General features: G+C 41.4%; 1 protein-coding gene and 1 long non-coding RNA gene across 3 annotated transcripts in view; one reads left to right on the plus strand and one right to left on the minus strand.

Moving 5' to 3' along the window:
* Window positions 1-9548: 9548 nt before the first annotated feature.
* Window positions 9549-13143, minus strand: LOC138583655 (uncharacterized). The gene is made up of 3 exons (XR_011305433.1): window positions 13084-13143; window positions 9870-9924; window positions 9549-9783 (listed from the first exon to the last, which is right to left on the minus strand). It is a non-coding gene; the product is annotated as an uncharacterized lncRNA (long non-coding RNA).
* A 2351-nt stretch (window positions 13144-15494) lies between these two features.
* LOC138583653 (protein NLRC3-like) overlaps window positions 15495-26561 on the plus strand; it is a 35202-nt gene continuing 24135 nt past the window's right edge. For both annotated transcript variants that reach the window (XM_069655599.1, XM_069655600.1), the window contains exons 1-2: window positions 15495-15555; window positions 15827-15976. In XM_069655599.1, coding sequence (XP_069511700.1) covers window positions 15846-15976 — 131 coding nt within the window. In that variant the 5' untranslated portion in view covers window positions 15495-15555; window positions 15827-15845. The remainder of the gene's footprint in view (window positions 15556-15826; window positions 15977-26561) is intronic.

The following is a 26561-nucleotide window of genomic DNA, read 5'->3' on the forward strand; positions in this document are numbered from 1 at the left end:
ATATGTTGCTCGTTACCTGTGACGTTATATGTTGCTCGTTACCTGTGACGTTATATGTTGCTTGTAACCTTTGACGTTATATGTTGCTCGTTACCTGTGACGTTATATGTTGCTCGTTACCTGTGACGTTATATGTTGCTTGTAACCTTTGACGTTATATGTTGCTCGTTACCTGTGACGTTATATGTTGCTCGTAACCTTTGACGTTATATGTTACTCGTTACCTGTGACGTTATATGTTGCTTGTTACCTGTGACGTTATATGTTGCTTGTTACCTGTGACGTTATATGTTACTTGTTACCTACGTTATATGTTACTTGTTACCTGTGACGTTATATGTCGCTTGTTACCTTTGACGTTTTAAGTTGCTCGTTACCTTTGACGTTATATGTTACTTGTTACCTTTGACGTTATATGTTACTTGTTACCTGTGACGTTATATGTCGCTTGTTACCTTTGACGTTTTAAGTTGCTCGTTACCTTTGACGTTATATGTTGCTCGTTACCTGTGACGTTATATGTTGCTTGTAACCTTTGACGTTATATGTTGCTTGTAACCTTTGACGTTATATGTTGCTCGTTACCTGTGACGTTATATGTTGCTCGTTACCTGTGACGTTATATGTTGCTCGTAACCTTTGACGTTATATGTTACTCGTTACCTGTGACGTTATATGTTGCTCGTTACCTGTGACGTTATATGTTGCTCGTTACCTGTGACGTTATATGTTGCTCGTTACCTGTGACGTTATATGTTGCTCGTAACCTTTGACGTTATATGTTACTCATTACCTTTGACGTTATGTTACTCGTTACCTGTGACGTTATATGTTGCTCGTTACCTGTGACGTTATATGTTACTTGTTACCTTTGACGTTATATGTTACTTGTTACCTTTGACGTTATATGTTGCTCGTTACCTGTGACGTTATATGTTGCTCGTTACCTTTGACGTTATATGTTGCTCGTTACCTGTGACGTTATATGTTGCTCGTAACCTTTGACGTTATATGTTGCTCGTTACCTGTGACGTTATATGTTGCTCGTTACCTGTGACGTTATATGTTGCTCGTAACCTTTGACGTTATATGTTGCTTGTTACCTGTGACGTTATATGTTGCTTGTAACCTTTGACGTTATATGTTACTCATTACCTTTGACGTTATGTTACTCGTTACCTGTGACGTTATATGTTGCTCGTTACCTGTGACGTTATATGTTACTTGTTACCTTTGACGTTATATGTTACTTGTTACCTGTGACGTTATATGTCGCTTGTTACCTTTGACGTTTTAAGTTGCTCGTTACCTTTGATGTTATATGTTGCTCGTTACCTGTGACGTTATATGTTGCTTGTAACCTTTGACGTTATATGTTGCTTGTAACCTTTGACGTTATATGTTGCTCGTTACCTGTGACGTTATATGTTGCTCGTTACCTGTGACGTTATATGTTGTTTGTAACCTTTGACGTTATATGTTGCTCGTTACCTGTGACGTTATATGTTGCTCGTAACCTTTGACGTTATATGTTACTCGTTACCTGTGACGTTATATGTTGCTTGTTACCTGTGACGTTATATGTTGCTCGTTACCTGTGACGTTATATGTTGCTTGTAACCTTTGACGTTATATGTTGCTCGTTACCTGTGACGTTATATGTTGCTCGTAACCTTTGACGTTATATGTTACTCGTTACCTGTGACGTTATATGTTGCTTGTTTCCTGTGACGTTATATGTTGCTTGTTACCTGTGACGTTATATGTTACTTGTTACCTACGTTATATGTTACTTGTTACCTGTGACGTTATATGTCGCTTGTTACCTTTGACGTTTTAAGTTGCTCGTTACCTTTGACGTTATATGTTGCTCGTTACCTGTGACGTTATATGTTGCTTGTGACCTTTGACATTATATGTTGCTCGTTACCTGTGACGTTATATGTTACTTGTTACCTGTGACGTTATATGTTACTTGTTACCTGTGACGTTATATGTCGCTTGTTACCTTTGACGTTTTAAGTTGCTCGTTACCTTTGACGTTATATGTTGCTTGTTACCAGTTTGCTCATCCAATCTACATCATGTACCCTGGGCGTCCTGTAAGGGGTACTGCAGGAATATGCATACTGGTGCTGGTTGAATATCAAGCTGGGACCTCCAAAAGGGAGGGGTGCAAAAGTGTTTTGGTGTGAAATCGTTTGGTCAGCCCATATTTCTTTTTCCTCGTCGCTCCCCCACGTCTGTCCTCTCCTCATCCTGCTGCCTGGCTGCGTGTCTGTCTCTGCACGTGTCAGCACCCGTTAACAACCAACAATGCACTGTGTTTTAGTTTGCTTCCTGTATTTGGTCCTACTTTAAGTCCGTTTATGTTCTCACCTGAATCAAACCGGACCGTGGTTCGTTTGGAAATGGACCGAGACCCGTCTTTTCTAGCAGACCATGGTCCGGTTGTTTGGTCCGCACCAATGTTCGAATGCGTGTTCTCACATGTCCAACTGAACCGGACTGTCAGACTAAAGTCCGGACGAAAGCTGTCAGGTGTGAAAGCAAACTGTTCGAATACAAAATAGATTAAAATATAAGATCAATTAATAATAATTCCTTAAGATTATTACAATAGCAAAAGGGCAGAATAGGGATGCATAGTTACAATAAACATAAAAAACGATAAACTTGAGTTTGAAAATAAGTTTGCAGCCATGATTAGAGAGTCAAGTAGGGAGTGCAAAAAAGGAACATTAAGCCCTTTTCACACTGCGTTCCCCCTCAGCGCCGTAACGAAGCTCCTCCCTCATGCAGAGTTTGTCATTTCACATTGGTCCAAGCCGCGCTATGTTCCGGCGTCGGGGAAGAAAAATGTGCACAAGGTGTAAACAAACAGTCAAATACACACACGCCATTGGTTGGCTGGTTACGCAAACGCTGTTTGCCTCTGTTACTACCTCCAATGCCGGCACAGAGGTGGAACGACCTCGCCCCACCATTCAGCCTCTGTGCATTTTACATAGAAGACAGAACGTAACAGAGGCGTAATAATCCCATCTTGAACCGGCAGTGTAAAAGGGGCTTTAGCTTTGATTTAAAGGTGGTCTGAGTCAGGGCAAGACTGACATCATCTGGGACATTACCTTCTTCCACCACCCATCAGAGCACCCCAGTCACACCTACTCGGCCCCCATGGTCTATCGACTGCCTCACCAACAGACCACAGTATGTGAGGCTTTCTCTTCACCCTGTACACACCGGATTACATTTACGACCCTGGTAGCTGTCCCCTCCAGAAGTTCACCGATGATACAGCCATCGTCGGATCGTGGGAAAAACAGATAGATGCCTTTTGTTGTTTTTCACTCTCAACGAACCCCATAGCTGCCGAGTGACGTTATTTTCATCCGCAGGAGGTGAAGAGATGTTTGCGTAATGGCCTGATAAGCACACCGAGACAATGGCTCGGACATCGAAACTAATTATGCACACAAGCACTTATAATCACTCACGTGGATTTAGCACAATAGAAGTGAATGATTGTAGGAGGTTTTATTATTTAGGAAAGGCTAAAAATGCTTTAGAGATTCAACTCAGGTGACTTGAGAAAATGGCAAGCTGACACTGCAGACGAAGTGACGTGACGCGTCTGATTCTGAGCCAGAACCGGAGCCTGAGTGTGACCCGGTCCCGCCTGCTGAGACACCCCAAGCTCCTCCTGCAAAAGGTCCCGAACTGAGCCAACTGAACAAACACCAAGATGCACAGATACCTTTTCTTATAGAGAACGGGTAACGGGAGGGCGTGAGCTGGCACCGTGCCAACAGAGCGCACAGCGCGCACAGTAAGCAGTCTATTTCTTTAGCAAAAGCTATGCACGGTAAAAAAGCCTGGCAAGCAATCCCAAAGTAATTACTGTCATCAATTTGGATATTGCTTATTGTCTCTGACATCACAGAGCGAGAGAAAGACAGAGAGACAGAGAGAGTGAGCGTGTGTGAGAGAGACTGTCGGTCCCAAAGGTCAGGAATGAACTGGGGAGAAAGGTGTTTAAGAGAGAGAGAGAGAGAGAGAGCACGGGCGACAGTGGACTTTACTAATTACACAACTTTTATAGTCCGACAAAAAGCGGGTTAATTTCCCCTTCATTTATTTTATTTATCCAAATACAAATGCTGAAATTGATGATGAGCGATGGAGAGACTTGAGCTCTGTGTGAAAAAGACCGCAGGGGCAGTGTTAGTAATTCTTTTGTTAGACAAACGTGATCATTTGCGCCTCTTTCTTGATTACCACACATTTCTTGATGACCAGTAGGCCAGCCCCAGGCGTCCTCAATTACTAGACTGAATTTAAATTGAAAAAGAGTCAGTTTAACCGAAAAAGCTAAGTAAAAGTACAAAAAGGGAAAGAACTGAGTTTAAAAAACTTTACATAATAAAATAACAACAAAAGAAAAAGAGGGGGCTAACAGGGAGGGGAGAAGGAGTGTGGGGAGCGTTTTCCGACCTGTGTCAGGTTTATAAAGTGGTCAAAGGCTGCAGCTCTGAAAATCAGTGCTCTGCCTCCATCTTGTGGCTAAAAATAGAACACTACCTTTTTTGGGAGGAGGCCATTTTGGCAGGGAGGTCACTAGTTCCACAAAAGCAGAAGTCGCAGTCAGCTCACAGAGTTCTCTTGAATGTGTAACATGATGGTGTGGAGCCACCCTCATTGTTCAAGTCTTGTTCAGCAGCTGCCTCAGTGATCGGGAGCCGTTACACACTTCTGTGTTCCCGTGCGCCTGCTCCAGACGTCTGTGTAACCCAGGTGAAATAACTAACCCGAGTTACTGTTAGTTAGTGAGATTAGTTTAAAATTAAGAATGAACAGAAAATTACCTTTCACAGCATTAAATAAATAGCTTATAAAATATCTGATAAAAATAGAGATGAACAGTGGAAACACACAGAAAACATTTATTCTCTCTTTATTATTTGTCATTGTAAGTTAATTTCCCTTGAATATGTTGATAAAGTGAAAAACAAAACACATTAACATCCTGCCTTTGAGTTTAGTTTAGCCAGCCAATCATTTCAGTTCTAGGTGTCAACTTCCTTTTCCAAAGATGGGGAAAAGGGCCGAAAATCGGTTATTGTGGATTTTGTTAAGAAGCTACTACGTGAAACGCTGGAGATCCCCTCGACCACCAACCTCAACATTGAGAGAGCACACTGGGCGCTTGCCCCGAGACCCCCCCGAGGACAGATAAGACAAACCACGGTCAATAATAATCCGATTTCTGTGCTACGAAACCAAAGAAGAGAGTCTGCACACGGCCTGGGGGGAAAAGGTGTTTCTTAATGAGAGGCCCATACATTTTGACCAAGACTATTCCCCAACAGTCCTGCAGAAGTGTAAGGAATACTCTGAAGCTATGCAGGTGTTAAAGCAACGAAGATCCGCTTCCAGACTCTGTTCCCTGCTAAACTACGGGTGTTCTACGAGGACGGGATGCAGCTGTACCAGACAGCAGAGGAAGCGACTGCAGACATGAAGGTCAGAGGACTGCCTGTCCGCCTGATCACCCCGAGGGAGAGCCTGGCTGAGCAGCTATCCCGCACCGCACTCCCATGGGAAAAGATGGGAGGACAGCAGGGGAGAAGAACGAGAGAGGAATATCAGGGAGAGACTGCGAGCTTTTAGAACTCTCACCTCTTCCAGAATAACTATGAGCCTTAAGGTGTTGCTAAGCCTACCAGAAGTGAAAATTGACTGAGCTGTATCCTTTCAAATGTATGTAAGGGGTATTTACCCCATTCCCCTATTTTAAGGAGCATATACGTATATACATAAGAGAGGAACATGCAAGGTAGTTTCTCTGTGTAATGAACACAGATCTTTTCATGTGTTTTACAGGAGGCTGCAGTGGGCCCTCCGCCCACAGGCAGAGGAGGCTTTCCCTCACAGCTAGATGCTCCCTCGAGCTCGGCCCACGCTCATCTCTCAAAGACCCCGGCCTTGGAATCAATCAATCAATCAATCAATCAATCAAATTTTATTTGTATAGCGCCAAATCATAACCAGGGTTATCTCGAGACACTTTACAGAAAGAGCAGGTCTAGACCGACTCTTTGTTAAGTTATTTAAAGAGAGGCCCAACATGAATCCACCATGAGTAGCACTTAGCAATTCGGCACATTGGCAAGGAAAAACTTCCTTTTAACAGGCAGAAACCTCGAATCACACTTTCTTTTTCTATTCTCATGCTCATGTTCCTGTGTTCGTACTTGTTCAGGGAGTAGATCGGTTAAGTTCTATTGAGATAACTTGAGTGGTATTCTATAGAGCCAGACCGATTTTATCGGCCGATATTCACACTTTGCAGATATATCGGTATCGGCGTATAAGTCCCCCGATATGCTCCGATATATATACATTTAAGTTTTAGCAGTGGTGCGGGAAAATGCCAGTGCACCTCCTGACAGGCAGAGGGCGCAGATTTAATTTTGACAGCATTAGAGGCAGACTCATATATTTTTACAAAATACGGCTGAAGTCAAGAAATGAAACAGCCTCCTCACTCGTGGTTAAACTATAAACCAGCACAAAAATGAAGGTACAGGAGCTCTAAGCTTTATTGTCTGCTAGTTTCACAGCAGTTACGCTCTAAACAACAAGCTTACACGTCTACACCTCCGTATAACTCTGCAGGAAGATACAGGGTTTTGTTTTAATAAACCATCGTCGCGCTGCTGCCAGGTGTGTGTGTCTGTCTACTCCGCCCTCAGCACACCTGCAGCTCCTTCCAGCAGTGAGACTGTTCTCATTCAGTCAGTTTAATGTCAGTGGCCTTTTGAATCCAATAAAACAGAAACTAATTTAAATAACAATGAACACGCAAAACTTAAGACAATGTGTTTCACTAACTTGTTTTTCTCCTCATATAACAAAGGACACAGGACAGGAGCTGCTATTCTTACCTCAAGTAAGCTTAATATTGAAAAGACATTTGAAATGAAAGACAAGGAGGGCAGATACGTTTTAGTAAGGGAAATAGAGTCCAAAAGGGACATAAATGCCATGCTAAGACTATCATTATCAACATCTACATGAATATTAAAGTCACTTACAATAATTATTTTATCTGAACTCAGGACTAAATAAAAAAAAAACTCTGAGAATTCAGTTAGAAAATCAGAGTATGTGCCAGGAGGGCGGTATAGTATAACACATAAAACAGGCTGTATAGTTTTCCAAGCTGGGTGTGAAAAACTCAGAACAAGGCTTTCAAAAGAGCTGAAACTAAGTTTGGGTCGAGGGTTGATTAGAAGACTAGAACTGAAAATAGCTGCCACTCCACCACCTCGACCAGAGTATTACAGGGGTCAAAACTTCAAACTCATTAGACCTCAAACATTAAAGTGGGAGAAAGAAGGAGGGATGAGAATATCTGAGGAAGAATGGACATCAATATGGAAATATCAGTGGAAATGTACGAGCTGACAGAGATGGAGGGGGTTTGGTTGGAAGAACTTGATTAGATACTTTCTCACGCCCTCTCAGAAGCTTCATTATGATAATAACCTCCCTGTTTGCTGGAGAAACTGTGGAAACCAAAAGGCACATCATAAAAGATAAACAATTAATGAATGTTCTGCTGGTGGCTCATTAAACATAAACAGGAACAATTCACTTCATTTTGGGAACAATGGATTCACTACGTATCTCCCCGTAGGCCTGATTTTATTTCATATTATTATAAACAGATCACTCCCTATCTGTACATCATTTTATCTTAGTTTTTCTGTTTCGTATGTAAACACCTCTGCTAGGTGCCCTATAACATATAAAGTATGTGTGAAGTGTAAAGTGACTGATATATACTCTGCTGACATGTTTGCAATAATGTCAATAAAAAAAAGAAAAAACACCAGCTGCTAATGCTAGCAGAGATCGTGAACTCTAACGCCGGGGACACACCGAATGCGGAAGCGCCGCGAAGCGCCGAGAAGCGGAGCCAGTTTCCTTTCGGCTTCCTTTCATGTTAACCGATTGTGTCGTTAACAACAACAACAGCGCCCTGCAGTGATCGTTAAGCCGTCTGGTCTATTTTTTGCGCGAGCCGCAAGCGATCACGTAAATCCTGGCAGGAAGTCACACATGAAACAACGAGACAATCCGGTCAATTCTATGATGTTTCTACGATGTTATATATGTGTGCTTTTATATATTTGTCAGTATCTAAACAGAGCGCGAGAGAGATGAAGATACACGCACGCATGCACACACACACACAAGAAAGAGAGAGACACAAAGTGGGCTGGCTATAGGGGGTGGGGGCGAGGTGTCAAAACACACGCCAACAGAGAGAGAAAGCAAGAGAGAGAGAGCATGATGAAAAAACAGCTCCAAATGTGAGTAAATGACAGCTGAGGAGCAGAGGCGCTTGTCGATCAGCGCGGAGAAATGCGCGTCTGGTGTGAACGGAAGTGCTCCGGCTCGCGCGCGATTTTCGTTGCGTGGCGCTTCGCAGCACTTCCTCGTCCGGTGTGTCCCCGGCGTCATGTAGCCCAGCGTAAATTCAAGAAGGAAGACTGTTTATACTCATTCATCCATCCACGAGCCATCATTCATCATGTCTATCGCTCTCTCTCTCTCTGTCCTTACTGTGTGGTGATCAGCTGATTATGGGCGGATACTATTTACGTACTAAACGAGCCAGAGTTAGCCTTGACGTCTGCCGACCACTCATCCCTCTGCTGTTTGTCATTTCAGCTCGATCAATGCCAACGCTCACCCTTTCAGTTCATGTTGGAAGTAGTAGCCTGGTAGTAGCCTATGTCTGCTCTCAAACTCATTTCTATTCCAAGACACGGGGCTGCAGAAAACGCCCGATCACAAATAACTCTGACGCTAACCCTAACTCTGGTCATTTATCCGACTCAAGCTATCTGGCCTGTGAAAAATCTGTCATCATCAGCCTCCCTCGTGGCTGCAGACCGGTCGCAGTCACGCCGTACAGCCACTCGGCAGCACTGGCAGCTCAGGTGAAAGAGGAAGCGTCCTGCTAACCTTCTCATCTACCGCATTATGATAACTCCACATCCAGGAAAGGTAACAATAATCCTTTTTGACAGTGACTGGTTGCCTAATTTTAACACAGGCTTTATGCATCAGGAAAAATGATCGTTTTAACCATTCTCAGCCGTTTTCGCTTCATCTGCCTCATTCACGTGTCGCAAGCAGCGATATTTTTATGTATATATATATATTGGGGCTGGAACGTGCGATTAACGCATGCGTGTTCTATTATTATGATTATTATTATAAAGGAAAGGGTCTTTTAAATGTCAAGTTCTCTGGACGAGACAGAAGTTATTTGTATTTACTGTCGATGTGAACGAGTTTCCACCGGAGTACAGAGAGTCTTAAAGACCACTTGCTGGCCGAGCACACAGCTGATGCAGAGAGTGCAGATTAATTTGCGAGTAATCACGAGTTAACTAAAGACAACCATGCGATTAATCGCGATTAAATATTTTTATCGATCGACAGGCGTAGTAATAACAAAACAAACATTTATTTACTCACTTTTATTGACATGTACAGTATTATAGAAAGTCATGTTGGCAAATCAAAACATTAATTAAATGCGTGAGAGATACTCACTGCTCTAAACCTCTGAGCCGTCAAGGCCCATAGTCAGCTCTGTATGTTCTTTGCATGGAGAGAAAATGTTCCAACAGGCTCCAGACCAGGATGATGGACCACGCAGGTGGGTGGGTTCTGCAGCTGATTTATTCTTCTCGTAACCTAATGAAATAAAAAGCATAATTAAGTGTCTTTTGCAAACTGTAACATCATACTGGCAAGTCCATTAACTTATTTGGTTATATTACCTGTCGGGTCTCCATGCAGCATGTGGGCATTGTTGCACAATTCACACATAAGCACCTGTTGAAAAAGGACAATTGAGATAGCAGTAGGCTACTGTAGGAACATAAACAATGACAGTGTCAAATCCAAAGCTGGTCACATGCACTCTTATGTACAGGGGAATGATGAGTAGGCCGTCATGTGTACATTATAGAGTATGTTAGAGATCAAACTGTGAAACTACGACTGAATAACACTAGCATGAGTGACGACAGGCATATCCCCAAAAGATTGTTTCTTCAGTTTACAACTAGCGTTACATAATCTCTGTGTGGATATGTGTTTTATCGCTGGCCAATACAGCGACTATTATAAGATATGTCATGGAGTAACATTACAGTAATGTCAAAGTAGCCTGCAGAAAGCTAGAGTCAAGCTCACCGGCATCAACATTTCAAGCTACCACTCAGTGACATCCTGCTGTAACGGTTGCTGCAACACTTGTGAGTGCCGCCATGTTTGTTGTGTTTTCTGCGTCTGCGACCTCCCCTGGAACCCAAGCGATCAGGCAGCCAATCATAGCAGCACCTCATTAACATATCATCCCCGCCCACTCAAAACAGCGCAGAGTAAATGCAGGCAGAAACTGGGAGGACAGAGAGCTCTCTCAGAGCCTGGATGTGTGTGTTTTTTTGGAACAGAATTCATAACCGTGTTTTAAAGACCCACTGGACGTGTTTTAAAACCGCTGAAAGTAGCATAATATGGGACCTTTAACATCTCTGCACACTGTAATTGCACATTTACAACTGTGAAGACTGTATGGTTAACACCTCTACCTCCCTGTAGTGTTGGTTTACATTAAAGTTATATGTTAGTTTTATATTTAGATTTACTTTTCAGATATGTTTATATTTAGTTATCAGTTAGTTTATATTTTAGAGTGGACGGAGAAATATGCCCTCATTCTGCCCCAATCCAGCATGAAGCCCATGTGTTTGATTTTAAAATGTTAAAAGTCATTAAGACACAAAGTACAGACATTTTCAACAGCTATATCCTCAGAAGTTAAAAATGTCCTATGAATCAACAAACAAGGTGTTTGTGACACAGCATCAGAGAGCTACTGAAGCCTCTCTCCGAGTGGCCTGGGTGCCGCACCATGAAGGCAGACGGAGCCATTTCTCACATTAGGCTGCTGTGTATTTTAACTGTCTTAGGGCACCATGTAACTTTTACAACACCTCAAAAACATTTTGACGTTACAGTGTCCTGTTGTGTTGTCCTTTAAGGTCAGTTTATCTGTTTATTAATGCGTGAAAACAAGGACACTTTGTTTTTTTTGTTTTTTTAGGCGTGAAAATTAGTCAATGAAAATGTTTCTCCTTTAGTTAAAATTTCTTCTAAAACTACACAGTGCACATGTACGCTTTGATGTTGGAGCTGGCACCGGTTTATCTCAGCGGTTCAATCGGCGGCCATATGCAGAGGCTACAGTCCTCGATGCGGCGGCCCGGGTTCAACTCCCGCCCTTGGCCCTTTGCCATGTGTCATCCCCACTCTCTCTTCCCCTGTTTCCAACACTATCCACTGTCCGCTCTCAATAAAGGCATCAAAGGCCAAAAAAAAAAGTTGGAGCTGTTTGGGTTCACAAGCAACCAATTACAGACAGCGCCATTTCTTTTGCCTCCTTTGCTTGTCGGCTATAAGCAAATTAAATAGAAGTAATTTGCTTATCACCAGTTGTTGACCTTTGACCTTGTATAGAAATCAGATTTGGACATTTCAATACTATAATATCCCCTGATCTAGCCGATATCGTGTGTATCACAACATGTTCCCTGCTACCGTAGCATTTAAAACAGGTAGCGCAAATCGTCAGAACACCTGATGACAGGCCACAGGAAGTCAGCCATAGCTGGGGGCGCTGAGAGGAAGTCAGTCTGTGAAGACGGAATACATATATAAATATAATAAGCAGAAGAATGAATACTGCATCAGGGAGAGATACAGAGAGTGTACACAGATGTGGCCTGTTCCTCATACAGGAACATATAATAGAACAGTGCAGCGCAGTGAGGATAGCATAACTCTGCAGGAAGTATCACAAACTATTTAGATGCTATTGAAAGTTAAAAGATTAAAAAAAAGCTTTTTATTAGCTGATGGCTTTTATCTCTTCTGATTTTAAGGGGCGCTGCAGCACCCTCAGCACCATACTTCCCACGCCCATGGCTGATGAACCTTCATGTTAATTGTCAAGCCCTGCATGTTTCAGACACAAGCATTCAAGCCAGCGGACTGACGTTAACTAACACATGAACCAAGCAAACATTAGCCTGGAAGTCAGGCTCATTCATTTGCAACCGTGAAGTGAAAACTTTAAGGGAAGAAGAGTTGCTCCAGGCTAAGCTAATGTGGCTTTCTAGCACATTTGAAACAAGTTGACATTGCCCACTGCCCTGTAACACTGACTTAACATTAACAAATGTATATGCTTAGTTAACATTCAGATTTATAATTTAACGTTACAGTTAGCTGACTTACCGTGGCATAAACACCACAGTGGTGGGCCTTTAAGTATGGAATTAGATTTGTGCCAAAATAATCAAACAAAACTTTTTAAATATCAAACAAAAATACGAATTTTTAAAATGCAGGATTTTATTTGTAATTAAGTATTTTTACATGTGGCATTGATAACTTTGCTTAGGTAATCTGAGTACTTCGGGTCACAGAATCTGCTGGTTAACCAAATACCGTGTAACACCGGCCTATTTTCTTTTCTGGTTAACATAGATATGTAAGTGCATGTGATGATAACTTTTTTAATGAAAAAGCATGTTAATTTGCCGTGACAATCACTGGAGGCTGAATGTATCTTGACTGTCATCTTCTCTTTGTTGAACAATGTAACATTGTGGGAACAGAGCAGGACCTACACCTGTGGCCGGGCTGGTTGCACTTCATTACGAATAAAATCCTGCATTTAAAATCCTACCTACACTGCCCGATTTTCTGCAAAGTTAGTACTAGTGTGTGTGTGTGTGTGTGTGTGTGTGTGTGTGTCTGTGTGTGTGTGTGTGTGTGTGTGTGTGGTTAGCTAGCTAGCAATCGTTATTGATAGCAATAGCTAACGTTAGCTAACGTTAATTCAATAAAAACTTACTAACCACAACAGAACAAAACAACAAAACGTCTAGTAAGACACAGACAACATACATGATCAATACTTACGCGTTAATGATCATGTAGGACTCCGCGCCAGAACTTCGTGCGCTGCTGAACAACTTCCGGGGCACTGAGTGAACTCTCCAGCTATGGAGCTGTCACTCAAAAACTCATTAGCCAATGAGGATGCACCCCTTAAAGAACCCGCCCACCCGAGAGATTTGTGCCAAAACTCTAAACAAAAAATCAGGGAGCTCAAACAAGACAGCTGGGAGCACAACCGTAAAGCCAGCAGTGAGAAAGAAACAAAGGAAACTGTAAACAAAATGATATGTTATGAAAAGAGTAAAAGACCAATAATTTACACAGTTACACAGATAATTTGTTTGCAAGTGATAAGTTTTAATTTTGAGATTACTTTTTTGCTTGGGTGAGTTTTATTCTCTTTCAAATTCGTATTTTTGTTTGATATTTAAAAAGTTTTATTTGATTATTTTGGCACAAATCTAATTCCATACTTTAAGTGTCTCTTCAGGTTGCTCGTATTCTTCCCTCCTAATTTGTAGCCACAGGGCAGCTCTCTGTCTCCCGTTGCTACAGTGCATTTCATTTTCCTTTCTCCTGTAATAAATGAATTATCATTTTATTTCCAGGAAATCACAGAACAGGAAGGAAAGGAAGCTTCAGCAGTTCAAACCGTTTTTTCAAGGACCGTTTTGAGTCGTCAGAAAGGAGCAGGAGGAGGTCACTGAAGGCTGCAGCAGGGTGAGTGTTTATCCAACATCTTGTGTTTTACTTTCAGAGTCAGTCAGAAATGCATCTTAATGAACTAGCTGGTTGAATGACAGTTTGATCTTTCAGACTGACTTCAGAGCAGAAGAGTTTCTGTGCAGGACGAGGAGGACAGAGCAGAGTCTTCGGGACCCAGCTGTCTGTCTTTGATCCACCTGGAAACTTCAGCAATGAACCTGGACCCATTTTCAGTTACATTTGACAACATCTGTATATCAAACATTTCTTGTTGCTGCTAACATGGAGAGAAAATAATCCATAAACATGTTAATTCAGGATGAGGAGCAGATCGAGAAACCATCATTTCATTTTTATGAACCTCTGATTTTTTTCTGTTTTCTGATGAAAGAATGAAATGCATGCACTACAGGACCACCTGCAGTCCACTGTGTAGTATTCAGTATTCAGTTCTTTTTTAATACCTGGTTTTATGATGCTTTTTCTTTACTCGAAATGTTAAAGCTGTTGAACAAAAAAGATACAAAGTCAAGTTTGGGGAAACAACAATTTTTATTAAAATTAACAATAATAATTAATTAATAAACATTAAATTAAATTGAAGCAGTGTTTGTTTTTCTTCATGCTTGTTAGTGAAAGATCACTGAACAGAAATGTCACAAATGTGGCCGGGCTGGTTGCACAATATTTCATCTTGGTAAATATTTAAATACAAAACATAATCTTAGTAAAATTCATACCTCTCGTATACGTCCTTACCTCTTCTGGACGGCAATCAGATGTTTCATGTAGTGTTCATCAGAAGGTCTGAGGGACATAAAACTACAATCAGCTGGAGAATTAATATCTGTGGAAGACAATATTAACTTTAACCAGCCAATTCTGTATTAACTCACCTGATTTTACTTTGTTTTTTAGCAGAAGTGCTGTGGCAACAGGATGGCAGTGTGGAAATTTAGTTTAGACATTCATTGATTCACAGAGGATGTGACATGTCTTCAGTAATGTTTGGACCAGGCGGGAGCGGAGAGAGACACAAGGGCTCAGTCCAAGTGATGTAATAATAAACGTGCAGAGCAAACAGGCGTACACAGAACAAAAGCAAAAACCTCCAAAGAACTCCAGAGGAGGTGGCAGGAGACGCGCTGACCAAAACAAACACAGCGAGGGACACACTAGAAAAAACGAGAGACAGGAAAAAATGTGAAGACAAACTTACACGCTGGAAATATATAAGCACGAGTTATCACGAGTAGAGTAAGGCTGTGATGCACTACCGAACAGGACGGAGTTATCTGGCAAGGTGTTGGAGTAATGACCAGGCTTATATGGAGAGTTGATTACTTGTTAATGAGAACCAGGTGTGCCTCAGCCGCAGACCGAGAGAACAGAAAGTAGGTCAGCCTGTCACACACACTGAAACACAAAGGGGAGGGGGGAAAGGGTAAACACGGGAAAAACACCAAAACACAACAACTCCAAACCATGACAGGATGAACTATAATGATGATCAATCAACTTTGCAATCAAGGTGGTAAGTTTAACCCACGTCAGGCAAGAGAAATGAAGATAAACAGATACAGATGGCAAAAGACGCACATCTGTGTAAGCAGCACACACATACACAAATAGTCTTTTTATTTCCGGGAAATCACGGGGGAGGAGCCTCATTGAGAGTTATATGAGAACAGGAAGGAAAGGAAGCTTCAGCAGTTCAAACCATTTTTTCAAAGACTGTTTTGAGTCATCAGAAAAGAGCGGGAGGAGGTCACTGAAGGCTGCAGCAGGGTGAGTGTTTATCCAACATCTTGTGTTTTACTTTCAGAGTCAGTAAGAAATCTTACAATGAACTAGCTGGTTGAATGACACACTTTAAATCTAAAGTAACTTCAGAAAACAAGCAGATAACCAGGTGAAAGGTTCACTGCTTTGACTGTGTGAGAGAGAGTGTGTGTTACTTCCTGTTCTTCCACTCTTCGTGTTCACTATTGAACAAACATATTTCTTTTGCATTGGTTGTGTCTGAGCTCACAGGGAGTGTTACTGTTTGATCTTTCAGACTGACTGAAGAGCAGAAGATGAGTGTTTCTGTGCAGGACGAGGAGGACAGAGCAGAGTCTCCACAATACAACTGTCTGCTTGTGAGGACTGAAGAGTCCAGAGGCAGACCTCCAGACTTCAGTAATGAACCTGGACCCTCAGACACAAGGTGAGCCTTGTGCTCTGTCAGTTAAGCTAGCATGTGAGGTAGAATTTAAATATTTGAGACATAGGAACATTTTCTGGGACGTAATGGTGCAGAGAGAGTAAGGCTGGGTTATATAGCCAAGCTCTGGGTTGATTAAAAATTATTATATAAATTAAAACCATGATTCAAAGGTGTTGTTCCTTGAAAACAACCATTTGATGCTATTTTATGCAATCTTGGCACCTTAATTTAATTAAAAGAAATAGTTAATCAGTGAACATTTAAAAATGGGGTCCAAACATTAACTGTAAAACTTATTTAGGATTGAAACATAAGGTTAGATACGTTTATTGTAATATTAAAATGTTTTCCTTCACTCACACACATTGTCAGACCAAAAATAAAACGGGGGAGGCTGTAATATCAGCTGTGTAACACAGCTGTGTAGCTGTGTAACTTTCAGTTTTACAGTATATCATCGTTTTTAGTTAGTGTGACAAAAGCCCACATTAAAAATGCTTTCCTTGAGTAAACTTTGTCACCTTACTGTATGCCTGAGCTGCTCTGAAGCACAACTGAAGAATGATCATGAGAGAAACATGTGAGCGCTGTGTGTTTAAATTGCATTATGATTAGGGGGGCTTCGGATCAGATTATACAAGTGAAAGTATTATTGTTGGGCAGCCAGGGAGTTAGGTGCAGCTGAGAGAAGGACAGATGGGTACAGTGGTGAAAAAGCAGCTGTTTATAGCAGTAGAATGAGTTCAGTATAAGCATATATATAGTAAAGGATTTGATGAGTCAATCTAGGACCTGACATTTTCTGGGTCCTGGGTGCTGTTGTGGGTTGATATCACGAGAGCCTGTACCAGCAGGTGTGTTGCATGCTCTGACAGGTAGGGTCTGTCTAATCTTCCTGATCCAAATCGACATGACCGAGCAATCGAGGCCACGTGAACCTTAAAGGTTAGCTGGTCGTCATCATGATGCTCAGGTCAAGGGCAGACTTAGTGGGTATGAGTTCAGTTTGTCCGAGCTGGATGTTGATCTGTGGTTGCAGAGAGGGACTGGCTGGGATGACAAGGAGCTCAGGCTTGGATAGCTGAAGGTGACATTCTTTCATCCATTTAGAGATATCAGCAAGGCATGACGAGATCTGTGCCGAGGCTGTTGTGTCCTCTGGTGGGAATGACAGGAAGAGCTGGGTATCATCCGCATAGCAATGGTAGGAGAAACCATGGGAGTGAATTATTGCACCAAGTGAGGTGGTATATACTGAGAAGAGAAGGGGACCGAGCACTGACCCATGAGGCACCCCTGTGGATAAGCTGTGGGGTTTAGACACTTCTGCTTTCCAAGATACTCTAAAACAGTGGTCACCAACCTTTTCCAACTCAAGATCACTTATGATATCAACAGAGAAAGGCGAGATCTATCCTCTCAAACTGACTGAGAAACAAACCTAATGTTTACTTTTAACTGATAAAATGTTATTGTACCTACATTTAAACCGGTAGATACAGCCTTCAATCATCATGAAAGTAGGATTTCATTTTTAATCCTATTGTTATTAAAGGTTTACATTTGTATGTTGACACAAACTTAATAACTTCTGCAACTATAAAATGCATGAAAACATTTTTGTATAAGTAGCCTCACACAAAACAAAACTCGTGACATGTTCAAACTTTCTGTAAAATGAAACACCAATATAAGACAGGAACAATGTATGAAAGTATAAAACACATGTACAACAGTTTTAACAGGTGGAACCAATCATGTCCAGCTCATGCTCAGTGATCAAATCATTAATCAGTAAGGCTTTGGTTGACAGTGATCTAATATTAATAAAGCAACATTTTCGGGTTTTAAGCTCATCAGAGTAGTTTCCATCGACAGGCCGTTCAGTGGAGCTTATGGTAGATCATTTAGGAATTGGAACAAGGTTCCTTTTAGTAGTAGTAGTAGTAAGTTTTGGTTGCCTATGCAGGTAGGGATGCCGGGATATCGTAGTGATTAGCTTCGGTATTTTATAATGTAAGACTGTGTAAGGTGCTTGCTGAGACATTTCCCCACTGTCAGAGGTGGAGATCAAGATTAGATTATTATGATTTACACATTTAGAGGATGATTCAATTAAAAAATGGCGAGGGAAGGTGAAAGTCTCAATATAAACTAATCAGTCTGGTACTCTGCGCTATGTCCCTGACTAACCATGTTAACCAGGCTAGTGGACTCCTTACCAGCACTAACAGTAACAATAACACTAGCAGGCTCTCTAGTCACCTGTCAAACCTGCTTTAAACACCTGTCTATATTGCTAGACAAAACAGCAGCGCTGACTCCAGTAGGATGAAGGCTGTGTGCTCTCAGCAGGTGGGGGCGACCCCAGAAAGAGGGCGGTTCATAGCTGTAAGCCTACTGTACGTGTCATCATTACCCCGCTGGGGTGAGGGACCAGAGACAATTACTCGATGCCGACACATTTTACTTGCAGCCTGAAAAGTCCTGGCTAGGCTATCTTTTGTAATCTCAGACTGCTTCTGACGAATATTGTTGGCGCCAGCATGAATTACAATGTTGCTTTAGCTTGTGGTGCTGTGTGCCTGAGTTCCCTGTTTCTCCCTGCCTGATGCCAGCACCCTAAGATTAGCCTCTATGTCGGAAGCTCTGGCCCCAGGTAAACAGTAAACAGTGGCTGACGACGCTAACTTAACGTTGCGGGTAATGGAGTCCCCTATCACTAGCGTGTGGAGTTTAGTGGGGAGGCACACGAGCCAGCCGGACTAACAACAGGGCTAGCAAGGACAGAAAACTGGTTAGCAGTTGGGAGGGGTGACTGCTGGCCAGGCCACACAACCGGTGACCTGCTCCTGCGCCCTCTCCTGCGCCCTCTCCTGCGCCCCCTCCCACGCCGCAACCAAGCAGGAACAAACTCCACAGCAGCTGCCGACGAGACTGAGCTAGTGCTAAGGCTAGCAGGCCTGCTATCAGGCCCGGGGCTAACACTATCTGCAGTGCCCATGTTTCTAGCTGAAAGAAGCTGCTCTAGCTCACAGACACATCTCTCTAATAGAGACACCCTATCAGTAACTAAAGAACAGCAAGCAACACTTGTTTATCGAGGCTGTGTTGACTGCGGTGAAAGGCAAAAAAGCAATGAGCTAGGCTAGTTTGAAGAAGCTAACCGGGCAGCAACAGACTACCCAGTAAAAGAAGCTCAATTCGACAAAATATGTACAGGTTATAAAGTCTAACGTTAGCTAAGGTACAAAACCAGTGTGACTATGAAGGCTAAGAAATCAAAGAAGAATAAACAGCAGAGATAGACGGAGAAGGAGAGAGACACAGTAAACAACAGCTTTCGATCTCACGGAAGTCCCGATGTGCGTCACAGGAAGCGTCGTCACAGGAAGCGTGAAAGCGGAACAATTCTACTATCATAAAACAGTGTGTACTTCACAGGAGGAAACACAAGTAAGACAGAAGAAGAATTTACCTGTTTTCTGAGTCCTTTTCCGCTTGTCTGGCGGTCTTGAGGGTGAGGTCTCTGTTGTCATGTCGTGTGTTTCTTCTACAGGAACAAAACAACACCTCAGCATTAAATTCATCATTCTGACATAGGCTAATATTAAATGTGAATACCATAATAAATTGGTATTCACAGTGATTATTTTATTACTTCCTGACATTGATAGACAATATAATTGATGAATAAGAACAGTGAGCGGCATAATAATCAATGATGAAAAGGAAATTGTCAGTTGCTGCCCAAGTAACTTCCTACCATCTGATTCTTGAGTGGATTTGGAAGACGTCACACTGAGGACCTCAACACTTCCACTGATAAGTGACTCCTGTACAGGTCCCACTTCTGAAGATGAGGGAACTGTTATGACATAATATACACAGAACAACAAAATCATGTCAAAATATCACCTCAAACTACTCAAATGTTTTAGTTTGACGATCAGTGCGCAGGACTTCATCTCCTAAGCCTCCTCCTCCTAAATAACTTTCATGCCTAAAAACTCTGGCCAAGAACTCACGCGGAAATCTCACCTAAAGAAAAACGTGAGCTGCACGCATTGTGCACACACGCTGAAATGTATAATCATGTTGTTGTTGTCTGGAAACATGCAGTCTAATCCAGGGCCTGACATAAACTCTGAACGCTTTGAAACTCCCAAAGACTTCCAGCACAGATCTGGTATTGGTTTTGTGCACGAGTCTAGTTGTATTATGACACTTGTGGGATGTTACAGACCTCCCTCTGCTCCAAGGGAAACTTTGTCTTCACTATCTGAATCCCTGTCTATGTTTTGTAGTAGTGTGCTTGTTGTTATGGGGGATTTAAACTGGGACTGGCTGGCTCCTATCTCTGAACCTGTTAAATATTTTTGCGATTCTGCACACTTGACGCAGTTTATAGAATCTCCGACAAGGCCCAACCGTAAACATCTTGAAACGTCAACGCTCCTTGACTTATTTTTTAACTAACTCTCCCCACAAATATAAAGCCACAGCCGTATTCGCTGATGACATCAGTGATCACTGCGTAATTGCTGCAGTGCGAGATACAAAGCTCCCGAAGAAACAACCACGTATTCTATACAAAAGACATTTCAAATACTTCTGTGAGCAAGCATTTTTATATGATCTTTATATATATGACTGGGACAGAACATGCCTGATTCCAGACCCTGAAATGGCTCTGACTTATTTTAAATCACTTTTCTTGGAGGTCATAAATAGGCATGCTCCTCTTAGAAAATTTAAAGTCAAAGGACGTGACAATCCATGGTTTTCAGATAAACTCTCGAAATATTGCTTGGGCAACTGCAAGAAAATCCAAATGTCAATCAGACTGGAAACATTTGAGGCACTTAAGAAATATATGTATCTCTCTAATTGGAAAAGCTAAATCAGACTTCTATGTTAAAGAAATGACTGACATCTTAAATAATCCTTAATAAAGGGAATGTCCTCAGGCACAGAAAATACAGTGCTTTACCACAATCATTAAAGGTAGGAAATGAAATCATTACTGATAAAACTAGAATGCTAAATGCCCTGAATCAGCATTTTATATCTTCTGGTTTGTTGTTTGAAAATGAAGCACATCTAGATCTCCCTCAAAATGTTCCTGAAGAGGAAGAATGTATGCCTTTTGATTGTAGTTTCAGCCCTGTAGACGCGCACGAAGTGTATGATGCACTTAAAAAGATAAATACTAAGAAATCAGCTGGTCCTGATGGTCTGGACCCATTCTTCTTACAGATTGCTGCAGAGACTATTGCTAAGGACGAGGTTATTGAACGTGTGACAACATATAAATATCTGGGTTTCTTACTAGAGGAAAACCTGTCTTTTAATAATCATATTGAGAGCCTCACAAAAAAAGTGAAGAGTGAAATTCGATTCCTTTTATAGAAATAAAACTGTTTTTCTCTTGTTGAAGAAAAAAACTAATTCAAGCAACTTTCTTATCAGTTATTGACTATGGTGACATTCTTTATATGCACGCTACCTCATCTTCACTGAAGATGCTGCACTCAGTGTATCATGCAGCGTTGCGATTCGTGTGTGGTCTGGGTCTCCGCACCCATCACTGCATCTTGTATGAGAAAGTTGGCTTGTCTTCATTATATAATGACAGGATGGAACATTGTTACATCTTCCTTTACAAGGCGTTACTACATGATCTGCCTTCTTACTTATGTTCTCTACTGTCTCCTAAAACTCTCACTGACCACATCCTTCAGTCACATAGACGTATCATGTTTGTCATTCCTCGAACTCAATCTGTCTTTGGTAAAAGTGCTTTTAATGTCTTTGCTCCCTCAACTTGGTTCCAGCTGCAGGGTCACCTCAAACTGGAGAAATTAATTAACTTGGAAGTCTTTAAAAGCTGAATTAAGGAGCATTTGATCAGTAAATGCAATTGTCCTAGTGCTGAATGCTATTGAGCTATTGGTTGATGAATTTCTCGCCTGTCTTAGTCAGTTGCCTGCTCAGCACTTGAAACTTTTATGTTGCTGTTTTGTGTGAAACTTTTTATGCTGCCGTCTTGGCCAGGACTCCCTTGTAAAAGAGACCTTGCATCTCAGTGGAATAATTTCCTGGTAAAATAAAGGATAAATAAAATAAAAAATAAAAAAAAAGGTTGAAAATGTATTTTTGGTACAATTAGAATATTCTACTTCCATACTCACTTTCTATGCCGAGGTCAATCTCATCAAGCGATTTGCCTTTGTAAGCCTCAGTCCCACTTTCTATCGCCATGAGCAGCTTGCTCATCTTTGCAAGCTGAAGCGTGTTCTCTGTTAGCCGGTAGTATTCACGATGAACACGGATATCATGTCCCATGAACTTAGCTAATTGATCCAACTCATTTTCTTTCAGGTTCATTATCTGACTCAGCGTGGCAACATGTTTCCTAAGGTGGGTTGACGTGAGTGTTTCAGGCCATCTTGCCCCACATGCAGCAGCATACTTCCTTAAACAGTCAGAGCCTCGGAGATGGGATTCTGAATTTTGTCTGGCAAAGACAAACTCGTTACTGTCCAAAATGTCATTTTGCTCATTCCTTTGCTCGAGTAGAAAATCGAGAGATTTTGTCATCTCACTGGTCAGAAGCACAGGCACCTTCCTACCCCTCTTTCCTCTGATGACCAACCTTGTAAAGTCCTTACTTAAACTTTGTTCAAGTTTGGAGAGGCACTGCATGATATCCTCATTTGGTTCCTCTGTGACTCTGTTCTTGTAGGTCAGCAGAGGGATTTTTGCTGCCTCACCTTGCCGTCTTCTGTTAAACAGAATGATTTTTGAAAGGAGGCACTCACTCAAAGTCCTGTATGCTTTTGGGTTGGGTCCATCCAAGAGCTCCTGTCTGGCCTCCTCCTCTGTGGACTTCAAGACGTTATTAAGTTTCATCACATCTTCTGTTAGTGGAATCATGTCCTTTTTGTTCCACCTGTCCTCCTCTAAGTTAGTTCTTGCACGGCGTGACACATAAAGGTCCCACTCTGTGGATATCAAGCTTGAGAAGCTTCTGACTCTGGCTGCAGCCACTTCGTCTTCCGCCTTTACATGTTGCCCAATCACAATATCACAGGCTGCCTTTAGCGAGTGTCCCAGTTTTATTCCCAGAGAGGGTGTGTCATACCGGTACTTGGAATTTTTGAAGCCAGAGGCTTTTTTTGCTGCCTCAACAGCTAATTGAAACTTGGGAGGCACCAAGACATCTTTTAACATCACCACTTTCTGGTCAATGGACTTAGCAGCGAGGACAAATCTACCTAACTCTCTCATCTTTTGACTGACATGACCATCCTTTGATCGATCACTACCATGTTTCTCCAGCAGTCTGTCGCCAAATTCACAAATGAGTGGGTCATTTTTTACTTCAAGGGAGACCTTATCAATTACCATTCTGCTCACAATCTCTGAGCACCTTTGCGACGATCGTCCTTTGTATGGTAAAAGAGATGAGGCAGCAGTTTGAACTCTTCGTCTTTGCTTCGACTGAACTTCAGGCTCACCTGTTGTTTTATGACACTGTTTCTCATGTTTCCATAGTTTAGCTCTTTTGAAGAAACCAAAACATATGTTGCATGGTAAATAACCATCTGGATCAACATGTTCTGTAGGTTGTCTGTAGGTTACGATCTCACCTTTACCCTCCTTCAAAACCTCAATGTTGTGGTAGTAATTGCCTTTTCTACGAAGATCCTCTAACATCTGCCAACGTTTTTTTGATTTTGGTGGATGACATATTGCTAGGGCCACTTCTTTTTCATCTTTGTGTTTCCACTGAAGGTGCCTTGTCATTTTGCTCTGTGGTTTTTTTGCAGTAAACACAGTAATGTCTCTTGTCCCACTTTCGTTTTGGTCCTTTTACACAGGATTTCACTGTAATTTGGGACTGTGTCATTTCCTTACCCTCATCGTCACTGGTATCGTCTGTGCCACAGTCTCTGTCCTCCTCTGTGCTGCTCGGGAGTTTTTTTTCCAATGAGGACTTTGTGTAGACCTGTGTAGAATCCTTCTCACTGTCTGAGGGCTCTGAGCCTGATGGCACGTAGTCACCATCCAGGTCATGGCTGAAATCTGATAATGAGACATCAGTAGCACAGTCCTCCTGAAAGAAAGAAATAACTGTTTTAGTCTTGAATATGAAATAGCCATAACAATAACCACTCACTCAAATTTACAAGTTAACTTACGGACAAATTTGGATGAAATTTAATGAAGAAGATGCTCAAACAGCAGATCATCATCATATATCTATTATCCATTTAGATAATATTAAGGCCTGTTCAGCTGAATACATAATTGTATCATCAGCACATTACATTTGGAACTGGGATTTGTGCCATAGTAAATACGCTGCCCAAACAAAGATGCTTCTTAACCCTTTCAGTCCCAGGCCAAAAACTTTTTTTTGTTTTGTTAATGCAATCATTTATTAGCTTCCCAACGTGTTTTATTAGCTTCAAATGTGTATCTCTTTCAAAATAACCAGGACTGTTTGGAAAAAAAAAAATTTGCTGTCAATAGTTGTGGTCAATATTTATAATGCAGTATCCTAACATGATGAATTTATCAAATCAGAGTCATCTGTGAAAACTATGAGCCCACAACAGCCTCACAAGCAATAAATAAATTACATTGACATGAATAAAAAACAATGATTTTTTTTAGGGATGTCCCGATCCGATCTGCAGGATCGGGATCAGGGCCGAAATGGGCATTTTTTCACTGATCGGAATCGGCAATTTTGAACGTGGACCCAGATCACAATTTGTGGCAGAGTGCAGACACGCGTGTCACGTTACTCTGGCAAACCTGTGGATAAAATGTCTGCAGTGTGGAAATTGGTCATTTAGAAAGCGAAAGCAGTCCAACGGCGACATGTAACATCTGCAATACGACCGCGAGAGGATAATAAAAGAGCTGCATTTAATACTACACATTTCATACGGCACATAAAAAACAAAAACACTCAGTTAAACAACAAGTTCACTCAAGCAATACAGGTAAATGCACTGAAGCAGCAAACACTTGCAGATACTCTCGAAAGGATAGATAAATATCCTTGAGACAGCGACATGGCCAAACACATTACAGAGAAGGTAACTGAATTAATCCCGCTGGATAACCAGCTCATCTCTGTGGTAGAGGATCAGGGTTTTCTTTGTCACCTGGAGTTTTTGAATACCCGGTATGCCCTACCATCTCAGCATTACATTATATTGACTCCACTTTCGAATTACAACGTGCCGGTATGCGCACTAGTTGACAGTATTGCTGAACGCGTGTGAAATAGACAAGCAACGCGTCCACGTTATTTTACGTGACAACATTAGGAATATGAAAAAAGCAATGGATGATATAGAGGTACCAAGAATGGGCTGCATCTCGCACACACTTCAGCTGGCTGTACACGAGGGTCTGCTGTCACAGTGCAGCGTCACAGACTCACCTGCTAACACATGGAAGGTGGTCGGCCAATGTTGCAATAGCATGTGCAGAATAAGAAAGAGCCATATGAAAGTATATACTTTGTTTCAACAAAATAAAAAAACCTATTAAGGAACAGCTTGGATGCAGGTACCTTTTTTCTTAATGCAGCTGTATTATCCAGGAAAATATTAGTTAGGGACAAGTATCGGATCGGGACTCGGTATCGGCATTATCTAAATATTAAAGGACTCGGATCGGGATCGGGGTAAAAATAACCTGATCGGGACATCCCTCATTTTCTTCAAATGTGATCTGAAATCACCGAAACGAGTTGTGAAATTTTGGAGATAAGTTCTAGTTTTCACTGGCAAAGGACAAGTCTTCCTGTTGCACCCTAGATAAACTGACTACATGGGTGGGATATATGCAATAAAAAGAATGAATACTTTAATCCAATACTAGTTTCTGTTGCTACACACCACATCAGAATAAAAAACAAGCCAAAAGGAATACATACCACTTTGTCTTGTGCCTCTTTTTCCTCATTTTTCTTTCTGTTCATCATCTGTAAAATGAAAGGTTATTAAATTAACAAAAAGCAATGATGTTACAGAACAACAAACAATGAAACAAATACAGCATAAACACACTCAGTCTTAACTTTAACTTTATTAGGTCCACCTGTACAGTCTATTGTAATTCAACTCTTAAAAGGCTTATATTGTTCACTTTCTGGTCATGCAAATATTTAAATTAAGTGATATGTTTATCAATGGGGTTATAGTTAAAGGTGGTGTTGCACTAGAATAGTGATCCATATTATTCTAGAGCAGAACTGCTCAAACCTTTTATGTTGGAGGGCCAAAACTGGAACTTGATGGTGGTTGATAAAGGTTGCTATTTAATCTTATAATTTTGACTTTTTACCTCATTTTTGACTCCTTATCAAACTGTTGACTTTCTATCTCATAATGTCTTTTGAATGTCATAATTCTCACTGTTTTTATCTCATATTTATGACTATTATCTAATAATTCATTTTGACTTTTTTATCTTAAGGAGTTTTTAACTGTTTTATTTTTGAAAACAGAATCAGTTTAGTCCTGATGTCTCTATATGACCTACATAAGCAAACGAA

This window comes from Semicossyphus pulcher, unplaced genomic scaffold, assembly GCF_022749685.1.
Source record: "Semicossyphus pulcher isolate SPU_LCO1_2020_fin unplaced genomic scaffold, fSemPul1.0.p SCAF_9, whole genome shotgun sequence".
Lineage (NCBI taxonomy): Eukaryota > Metazoa > Chordata > Actinopteri > Labriformes > Labridae > Semicossyphus > Semicossyphus pulcher.